This window comes from Pararge aegeria, chromosome 7 (genome assembly GCF_905163445.1).
Source record: "Pararge aegeria chromosome 7, ilParAegt1.1, whole genome shotgun sequence".
Classification (NCBI taxonomy): domain Eukaryota; kingdom Metazoa; phylum Arthropoda; class Insecta; order Lepidoptera; family Nymphalidae; genus Pararge; species Pararge aegeria.
Genome location: NC_053186.1, coordinates 6,116,157 through 6,126,768, shown reverse-complemented (window position 1 = coordinate 6,126,768; position 10,612 = coordinate 6,116,157). Strand labels below are relative to the sequence as shown.

Here is a 10,612-nt window from a genome sequence, read left to right as displayed (position 1 = left end):
TGTCATATGTGTATTTGGCCTGAATTTAAAGCATTTATTATTATTATATTTCCTTAGTCGTCTCGTAAGACGATCGCGGAAAGAGGTGGAGTGGTGACACTTGTATTTTGGTCCGCTGTCACCACACGGTTTAAGAAAAGGATGCCACAACTTTACTTAATCTGCCATAATTCCAGAAGTTCCTATGTTCTGGTTTGGTAGGCTTCCACCGTGGTTAGTTATAACCTTACCGACAAAGACGTACCGCCAAGCAATTTATGCCCGTTTTCACTAGGCATTGTCTGAATCGCCTAATGATTTAGGCGTTGTCTATAAAAACAAAAACGTTTCACTAACTCTTAGGTGATAACTATTAGTGAACGTTTGATGTATGCTTAGGAATCTCTTTAGATTAGGTGTTACTTATTTAGGCATTGCCTTCTTCGTCGTTAGTGATAACGGGCTTAATGTAACTGTCATTCTTCGAAGTATGACACTTTTATAAACGGGTTAGGCCGCTATCATCTTAGACTGCATCATAACTAACAATCAGGTAAGATTACGGTTAAAGGTTAACTTGTAGCAGAATAAAAAAACTGAAGATTAGATTTGGGTTAGATTCATTGTAACAATTTCGTGCGTTGGTATGCAAATGACCTAGACAACGATTGCCGGACAGACACGGGTTAAATCCCGCTAATTCTGGAATCATTATAAGCATTTTAAAATTTATGTAAATAGTACTATTATTGATCGAAGATTTTCAGACGATCTGCGAACCTGGGGGTGAATAACGAGTGCGCCGGGTGGCACGGCGGCCATGTTGGTGACGGCCCACACGAGGGTAGTGCCTTCCATCGCCGGCTCCGGACTTGTACCACCTGGATTGAAGAAACAAATAATATAACCAAAATTATTTTACCCTCTACTATCCAGACAAAATCACGTCAAAATCTGTTCAGCCGTTCTAAAGGTTAGGTCGGACATTCTGACAGACGAACATCGTTTAGCGGTCTCTGACGCCTAATGGAAAAGTAATGAACTTAGTTATTTTTATCCAAAATGATAATTCCTTCCTTTTTGCAGTTAGCCATAATTTTCTAAACTGAGATGTTTTTTAATCCATCGGTACCGAAAAATTCGCCAGAATCAAGCCTTCATAATCAAAATCTATGGTGCGGTAAATATAGCATGATACGCTCCATAAATATGCAAACTTATATTACATTATATATTATATGTATCTTGAAATACACTGCCCAAAACATAGGACTTCACATAAAAAAATGCACCATGCAGATTTGTCTAGTTTTCGAAGTTACCAAATGAATTTAAAGGCTAAAAGCCTTAAACAAGAATTGAATTGTCTTCCAACTAGGCGCAAGATACTTCACCAGTGTCGTGTAGGTGAGAAAGTGGGAAACTCTCCAAACTTGAAGACAGTTTTCTTTAGGTTTTCGCATATTTATTAAGAGTGACCGCTTACCCTACTTGTGAATCAAAACCAAACTTAGTTGAAATAAATACTTACATTATACTAATGGTTTAATCTAATTTAATAAGAGATACGACATAACATCTCTGAAAAAAAATGCATGTGTCGAATTTGTAACCTCTTTTATTTAACTTTAGAGAGATTTAGGAGTTTAGTTACCTGTCGGAGAGGGCGATGGAGTAACGGAGTCTGTGCTCCGTAGACTGAGGGTTTTGTACCCAGAACTAGAAGGGGATAAGCGCCAACTACTTAACGCCTGGTCACCTGTGAATATAATATCAACATTACTATCGTTCGCGTTAAGGAAACAATGAATCATCGCATTTTAATCAGCTTAGCCATGCAAGATTCATCATCATCATCAGCTTATCAACCCATTACAGGGCACCGGTCTCCTCCCACAATAAGAAGGGGTTAAGATCGTCGTTTGAATCCTTACTCCCCTCATATACAGGTTAGTGTGATGATTTACTAATGGCATAGCGAAAATGGAATGTAATAGTGGGACTGGACTCTAACCTTCGTGGTATATTAAGAGGGATATACAATACGTAGTATAAATTGTCTTTTAATTAATTTCTGACACTGCTTACGAGGGCCTAATGTACGCGCACATTGCGGAATCGGACGTATGGTCATGTAAGATATTCTTACTTTAACGAAAATCTTACTTTCTAAATATTTTAAAAATAGCTGTTGCGCGTGACGTTTGGCGCGTTGTTTTCGATTTTTTTTGTGTCGCCTGGATAAGAAATAGTCTATGTCCTTTACATTTTATCAAGATTATTGCAGTGGTTGAGCTGAATATAGTTTACTTATTCGGAAGTATGTTATAGCGCTCTGGCAGAAGGATGAATGGATGGATAGACCCCATAGACTCGAGTAGGAGAAAGTGCAAATTCAGCGTAATAGATCCGGACACACATGCACATACGTGTACGCTCGCACGCTCGCACATACACATAATCATAAACATATTGATAATCATACAAGCCCTATCCCAATTATTATTATATATATATCTGGATATGTTTAAATAAAAGTTTTTAGGAACAATCTTTCATTTACTGTGTTCAATTACATTTCAATTACAAAAGGAACCCCCATTTTGGCAAGTGTTACGGGTTAATTGCTGGCTGGCGGAATTTCGAAAATAACGTCGACAACTGTCAATTGACTTTGTAACATGTAACATAATCTAAAATAAAAGACCATAATGCTTAAAACCCCATTAAGTCAGAAGTTTTTTCAGCCTATGAAAGGCAAAGAATGTTCGTCAAACGTCGAACGTAAAATTTTGGGGGACTGTCCACCTCTCTAGTTTGAATTCTATTGTTACAGTTGTTCAATGGGCGGATATACGAATTCCTCAAAAGTCGGGAACTCTTTCTTTGCTCAACTGTTGCTATAGATGTTCGTGGGCAGCGGTATTCACTTTTGATATTATGCAAATGATGAAGAATTCCGATGATGTCAGTAATCGTCTTACCTTGTTTGCTTAATATCCTTTGCTGCGGTGGTTCCGCGGTGTAGCCGCCGAAACTATGACTTTTCGACACTGGCCCGCGGGTCGCTGATTCCGGGCCACCACGGCTTTCCAGGGACTGCACCTTTAAACAACACAAAGAAACATCTCAAGCTCAAGCACCTCGAAGATAGCATTATTCGACAAGGCATCAAGGTCTAAAACCAGAAAATCTTATATTAGTCCCAATATTTCCATCGAGAAATACTTAGAGCCAAATGGCTCTAAATTTTCTCTAACTCCCGATCCTAAGTAAGTAAATACTTACTCAATCAGCGCTTAATCAGCGTCATATCAAGAGTTTCTAGACGCAAGAATTTTGTTTTAAAGAGGCCGAAAATAAGGGATATTTAGTTTTGATTTTTTTAGTTTTTATAACTTGACACTTTTATATGTTAGTACCATATTATTGCCAAACTAAAGGGGCAATCCAAGGATAAAGTGAAAAAGTTTAATGTAATCTGTAACAACGCATTCTGCTCGCTTTTCGTGATTTAATAATCCATTTTATCTTGGAATCTAATACCTACCTTTGCTATAAAACCAAAGTGTATAATAATATAGGATAGGTAACATTATTACTAAATATAAATAAATTATTACTGACTTTTATAATAATTATTACTTATTTATTATAAAAGTCTGTCTCATTTCATAGTTCAGATTCAGTGTTACTATACCATTTCTACCATTTATTTCAATTATATAGCAGGTATTTTTTTTTTAATTAATAGAATAAATAAACTTATGAAAAAAAAACAAAAGTCTAACTGTGTAATATGTTAACAATAATGCATTTAAAAGGTATATAAAATGATAAGATTAAACTATAATAACAGAAAAAAAACTGTTTCTATTTATTATTTTTTATAACCACATTTTACAATTTTAGGTGATAGCTTGATAAAATAAAAATAATTATATATTTTTTTGTTCTAAGCGTGTATTGTAGATGCTTAAAGTTTAGTCGGAAAATATTTTGCCACTGCTCTTTGTAGGTGTGGTCAAGATTTTGGTACATCGTCAAAACTGACGAGTATTCACTGCCGGACACATGTCTCTTTCTATAACCATCTTCACAGCTCATTTAAGTCCCAAACTCTCAAACAAGTCTAAGTATGTCGAGTTCTAACCTATTAAGTGTCTAGCAGCTACATTAAAAACTTAACCTGATCAGTTTCTACGCGGCATCGAACGCTGAATCGCTTGGAAGCACGTCTTTGTGTCCATACAGAACCGACCAGAGAAAATTCAGAAATTCTGAATTCCCAAAATGTTCCAGCCGGGGATCGAATTCGGGATCTCTTAACACGGCGCACACCACTGTGCTTGGGAGGTCCACGAAAGTTCTAAAACTATTTGATTGAACCAGTAAATCAAATGCCTGGAAAGGTTCTTGAACTATTTGATACAACCAGTAAATAAAATGCTGGGATTAGCTGATCCTCCATCACTGACCTCAGAAAAGCACTGGAAATAAGGCACTCAGTTCAAACATATCGGAAACATCGTAGCAATCTAGTTGAAAGCCAATTTAATCACTGAATTCACTTCACTATAGAAAACCCTGGATAGTAAGGGATTACTGTAGCCAAGTCACGTGCGGTCTAGCCGACGTTTGATCAACAACTGAACTGGGGTTCCTAGGCTTCGCGCAACGCAATAAGTGGCGCTTGTATTTAGTTCGTGCATTGCCCATACATAGTATACCTTATCAAACATAGATGGCGCTGTAACGTTAGCTTAAGCTAATAAACTTTAACAATATGCCAGGTAATGGGAAAAACCAGTGTATTAGTTTCACCAAGAGGGCGCTAAATGTTTGTTGCAATGAACTGTCTGTTTTATTTCACAGTAGAATCGTTTTGTATACTGCAATAATGCATGTTTTAATCTTATTGACATATATAATTAGTTTTTGTTTTGTTACAGTTGAAGAACAGTTTGAAGACAACTATTTGTTACTCTCTACTCTCTTACTAAAATCAGTAATTTTTCCCTTGGAAAGCAATTCCCAGTGTGCGTATTTTCACCCTTGACGAACCGCGATTTTTTAGCGTATGATGTGCACATAATATTGTTAACATTTTAAATCATCACATGATAGAAAGGAAATATTTAGATATTTTGCGTATAGCGGATTTCTTTATATTGTAATAACGTCTTTATATTTTTTTAATTAAAGAATAAAACTACTAAACAATAATTATAAGAATTACTTATTTTCAACTTAAAAACTAATCCACTTTCATAATATATGTATGGAGTAATACATATATTATAAAAGTGAAAATGTTTCTATTTTGTTTATTTCTTTGTGCTGGGCTCAACCACTGTACATCTTGGTGAAATTTAACACGTAATATCACACGTTATGTTTTTAGGGTACTTTCTATCCCAGAAAAGCACAAGGGTAACGGTCCCGGGCGATTCAAAAAAAGACCTTTCTTACGTTATGTACGACCTTTGTCTTTTCACAGCTACACGAAGTTTTAGACATTTTCATTTAGTAGGGCACAAAATACTTTTTAATCCGGGATAGCAAACTGTGTTCGTAGGGTTTTAGGTACTAGATATATATACCGCAACTTTTCATTGGTATAACATAAATAGCTTTAGCCAAACAGTGATAACTTGTTCAGCTTACAAAACAAGTGATAAAATTATTTCAGTTTTGTAAAAGCTAATGTTATTTCGCTAGTGCCACGTAGCCAAATTCGCTCTTGGTGCATAGAATTAATAATAATTTATTTTTAAACATACTTTTAACAGTTTGTGTCTTCCACTGTCCGGCGTCAGTAGCTTCACTGGTCCGTTGGCGAGCCAGGGCCACTGAGTTTCATCTTGCGTACAGTTATCCTGCGACATAATTAAAATTCAAATGTAGGTACATAAATACATTTTAAAATCCAAATTCAACAATTCTTTGTTCATGAAGGCTACTACATTCGTTACCGAAAATCATCTCACTACCATGTACAATTGGAAGTGCCATCCATGGGTTTTTTTAATAAAGAAATATTTTACTATTGACTGAAAAATATAAAATAAATAAAATAATGAATCTACTACTGTTACGTACCGTGCTAAATATCCTTCGTCTCACTCTCTCGTACTCCCTCTCTCGTTGTTCGAGCGATTTACTTCTACCTCCTGATACAGCTGGTATGGAACCCGAGCCGCCTTCGCAACGCTTCAGTATTGACCTGGAAATGAGAACAGTATATATGCAATGCAATATATAGATATGCAAATAATTACAATTCAATATTCAAAATACAACCAACTGCGTCGCATCGTCTTCAGAGCTATCACCTTGGTTTTTCAGCTCTATAGCCCTTAGCGTGACATTATTAGTATTCTACGTTCACACGTTCCTAAAGAATTTGGTACCCATAGGAAAATCCAACTGTCAGTTCCAGATATCATTGCTTTAAACAATCAAATACACAAACACTTCAGTATTATTGTTAGTTTACTCGCTGTTGCTAACCGTTGGGTGTATAGACATAAACTCCCCATCAATATGAATATTTTGCTTTAACTAAACCATGGATCTAAATAACTTTATGTAAAGGGCAAGGTTTATATAGACAATAAGAACATATTTTTTTTTTTTTGTAAGGATAAGTAATATATCTTTTAACGATGATTGCTATAAAACTTTAAAAATTAAATTATTTGCGACCAACAATGTGTTGTTCATTTATAATAAAGATAAGTATCCGAGTCTACAGAGTATTTTTTGGATCCAACAAAGATCAGTCTTTTTTTGGTACGTACTTTGCGTGCGTATCTTCATGCCTCCGTGGTGGAGATCTCGGAAAGTTTGCCGTGCACCACTCGCGGAAACTCGTGCACGGTATCCTGCCACCGCCTGTTCCTGGAATTTAATGAAGGAATACACCTTATTGTGTGTAAACAACGACAGCAGCCACGTGGATTTTTCTCGGAATATTTTCGACTGGTCTTGAAATCATTCGGAGCTCTTAAAGTCTGTTTCGCGGAGCTCAAAAAAAAAACTGCAAGTGGCAACATTAAGTTTCTAGTCAGACACCGTGTAGTAACACCGAACGTTACATTTTGATTGACGATGCGAGTATGGAGAATAAAAGCAAAGGGGCAATATCATTTTCGTAAAGAAATCCTTTGCAGCATATAAAACCATTGATCTCTGCTATTACAGGCTTTTTATTTATATAGTAATAATTGGCAAACAAAGCTGAACCACCTCATGGTGAGTGGAAATCCATCGTCTATAAACAACACTTCGCAGGGTATGCGAGCGACTCGTCCAGTAAGGGCGGCCCGTATGTCCACCATTTGAGGCGTAGATGTTAAGCCTCACGAGCCTGTTATTACACCGACAATCACGCCCTTCAGACCGGAACACAGCAATGCTGCTTTACGGCAGAAACAAACATGGCGGCTGCTGTCACTTTGTTTTAGTCTGAAACTGATTGACGCCATTTTGGCGCTGTAATTGCGACGCAGTAATCCAAGGAACCAAAATCCCTACAATATTAGTTCCACTCTCACTCTCACTCACTCTCTCGTTCGTCACACTCGTTTTCCCCATAGTTTAAGTTGTCGTCTGAATAAGGACAACCAGTCCAGCGTTTCCAATATAGGTTATTGAATATAATACTGCTTAAAGCGACGGTAGTAAGACAGATACATACCGCTTTTGGATACAAGTACGGAGTTTTTGTTCGAATGGTCCGGATGGTGGGCCAGCTGGAAAAGAGCTGCACACCGGTGTACCAGCATCCGGCCGTATGACGTCATCACCGGGAACCGAACTATGCAACGCCTGGAGGCAAAATTTATACCACATTGTAAGGAAACATAGAGATTTCCGACTTGGCCGTCTAGACCCATCAATCGTGCTGTAAGTGCGGGCGAGGAAAGGACTCTCTCATCATCATGCTAGCCTTAATCATCATCAGTATCAATTCGACCCATTGACGTCCACTGCTGGACATAGGTCTTCTTTAGGGAGTTCCAAAATCCTCGGCTCCCAACGAATCGCTTGATGTCGTCTGTCCACCTCGTTGGGAGCCGACCTACGCTGCGTTTACCGTTGCGGCCCCTTCAACGTCATCGGTTTTCGAGCTATTACTAGCCTCAGTAACTCAGACAGTCCAACAGACATTTTATTTAAATGTTAGTGTAAGGTATGTCTACAAATATTAAAATATATTATAAACATCATCGTCATAATCTTTCCTTAACTAACTCTGGTCTGGTCAGCTGCAAATCTTCTTCGTGGGTATACTATGAGTATACCATACCACCTATACATTTACAGGGTTAAATAAAAAATACTAGAAAGTTTTCCACCTTGTTGTTCCAATCATTAAAACTAACAACTTTTGTTCTAAGACTTTTCCAAATTCATTATTAATTTATTTCATACAAAAAAAAAAAATGTTATTTCTGTATAGACATTACTCTGTGAAACCATGTGACACCTGTTACAACTCATGCCTCTGTCGCGCACGCACGAGAGTTGTGGTTCGCGCTGTTGCCGAGGTAACATTACAGAGTAGTAACAAGTAGACTATCTATGTTAAATATTCAATATTTAACAAAGATATAGTTTAAATAGTTAATATTTATATAATCCGTCGTTTTAGTAGCCTCGTGCCCGGGGACGTAATAAGTAAATATAAAAACTTACCCTTTATCATTAACAAGCGAGTACAGTTCCTTCTCTATCCTCAGCAGAGTCATTCTATCTTTGGGGTTCTTGTTTAGAGTGGTCTTCAAGAAGTTCACTATTTCTGGACCAGTGGGCTCCTCTGTAACAAATGCATGACACTAACAATTTTGTTGAAGGCTAGTTACCATCCTACCCACAAAGCGATTTCGCTTTTCGCTATAACGTAGCGTAGAAACCCTTTAGGGGTTTAAGAATAACTGCCATACCCCTTACAGATTTATATTATCTTGGATTGCATCATCAGGTACCACCAGGTGATATTGCAGTCAAGAGACAACTTGAACAGTAATAAAATAAATAAAAATTAACAATTTTCATGTGGATACTGACCTTGCTCATAAGCACCCAGTGATACAGTCTTAGGAGAATCTTTGCGTTCGGGGCACCTGCAAGTTATATTCATTCAATTCAACTGTTTTTACTGTTTCATTATTTACCCGGAAACTTGGTCACTATGTGCCTAATAGTAAGAGTCACGGTCACTCAACGGGCGACCAAAGTTACATATCGAAACGAATCGCGAAGCTAGAGGTAATGATTGGGGCGCATATATATTGGGGAGATCCGATGGCAGCTGGAGTAATAATGCCTGTTTTCACTAACAATGAACAAGTTAATTCCCATTTAACTAACACCTAACTCTATCTAACTTGTCTACGATTCTTGTCACAAAGTGTGGTATTTTGTGCTTGTATTAATTGTAAATATATTGTTATAATAAATTGTATTATTAAACAATTTATGGTTATGAAAAAAAATACCAAATCGATACTTTATTCATCTGACAGTTTACGAGTTCCCTAAATTTCACGAACCGTCGAATCGGTGTCGTAAATTTAGATGCCGCATAACATCGTTAGTCTTCATCTAAGAGGTGGTGAAACGTTTTTTTTCGCTCCACCCATCACCCAAATCCTTAGGTATCTGATTTAAGCGTTTAAAAATTGCTAGAATGGCGATCCCGCACCAGAAAACCCCCACTACGTAGACGGAGGACATTAAACAAGTCACAGGAAGCCGCGGACGTTATATGATAAATTCTCATTTCGTATCATAAACTATTCGCAAAATTCGATATTTTGTGTACCTGCAGAAGAAAGATTGTTCCTCAATATCGAAACTGCCAGCTTTTCTAGCACCATCCCCGTGCGGACCTGCAAATACAAATCTTACTTTTACCCATGAGGGTCAATCCTTACTAATATTATAAATGCGCAAGTGTTGTTTGTTACGCTATCAAGCCTTTACAACTCAACCGATCATCATGACAGTTTTTGACAGTGGTGATATTTTAATAGTAATAATTGACGGACCAAGCAGATGGCCCAAGTGGTGGAAGCGCCTGTAAACAGAGCAACATTTCGCAGGGTGTGCGAGGGATACGTGCTGCAAAGTGCGGCCCTGTGTCCATCAATCTTAGGCGTGTAATTACAACAATGTGTTAAGCGTAATTAACCTGTAATTACACCAGCAGCCAAAACAACCTTCACACCAGAACACAACTATTTTACTAAGCGGCAGCAATGCTGCTTTGCAGCAGAAAAAGGCAGAGTGGTAAATCTTCCTCCAATGATTTCTGAAACTTCACGAAAAGCTCTTTTACTTTTACTAGTCACCATAAGTCGAGGTCCAAACATCAAAGGAGGCGCCCTAGGTGACTTACCCTGTACCTTTCATCCAAAAAAGAAGACAGTAAGTAAATTGCTGATATACATCGTGATAATCTCCTTGTCCGTTAGCGTGCGAAAAGCTTGTCCATTTTTTGCGGCTTCCTTTAGTTTGAGTACCCTTATCCAGTGCACCGCCTAATATCGTTCAACGATTTACACAGGGTTCTCTCTTGACAAGCCAACCTTTCCTTCCAAGACTAATCTTGGATTGGTCTCCT

The 10,612-nt window shown here is 37.6% G+C and overlaps 1 protein-coding gene across 2 annotated transcripts in view; it reads right to left on the bottom strand.

Annotated features, from left to right (window-relative positions):
- LOC120625083 (R3H domain-containing protein 2-like) overlaps nucleotides 1–10,612 on the bottom strand; it is a 68,519-nt gene that overhangs the window by 22,534 nt on the left and 35,373 nt on the right. For both annotated transcript variants that reach the window (XM_039892004.1, XM_039892005.1), the window contains exons 7-16: nucleotides 9,812–9,878; nucleotides 9,055–9,110; nucleotides 8,683–8,803; nucleotides 7,682–7,812; nucleotides 6,783–6,882; nucleotides 6,082–6,205; nucleotides 5,763–5,858; nucleotides 2,964–3,084; nucleotides 1,634–1,738; nucleotides 760–860 (exon numbers count right to left, since the gene is read on the bottom strand). In XM_039892004.1, coding sequence (XP_039747938.1) covers nucleotides 760–860; nucleotides 1,634–1,738; nucleotides 2,964–3,084; nucleotides 5,763–5,858; nucleotides 6,082–6,205; nucleotides 6,783–6,882; nucleotides 7,682–7,812; nucleotides 8,683–8,803; nucleotides 9,055–9,110; nucleotides 9,812–9,878 — 1,022 coding nt within the window. The remainder of the gene's footprint in view (nucleotides 1–759; nucleotides 861–1,633; nucleotides 1,739–2,963; nucleotides 3,085–5,762; nucleotides 5,859–6,081; nucleotides 6,206–6,782; nucleotides 6,883–7,681; nucleotides 7,813–8,682; nucleotides 8,804–9,054; nucleotides 9,111–9,811; nucleotides 9,879–10,612) is intronic.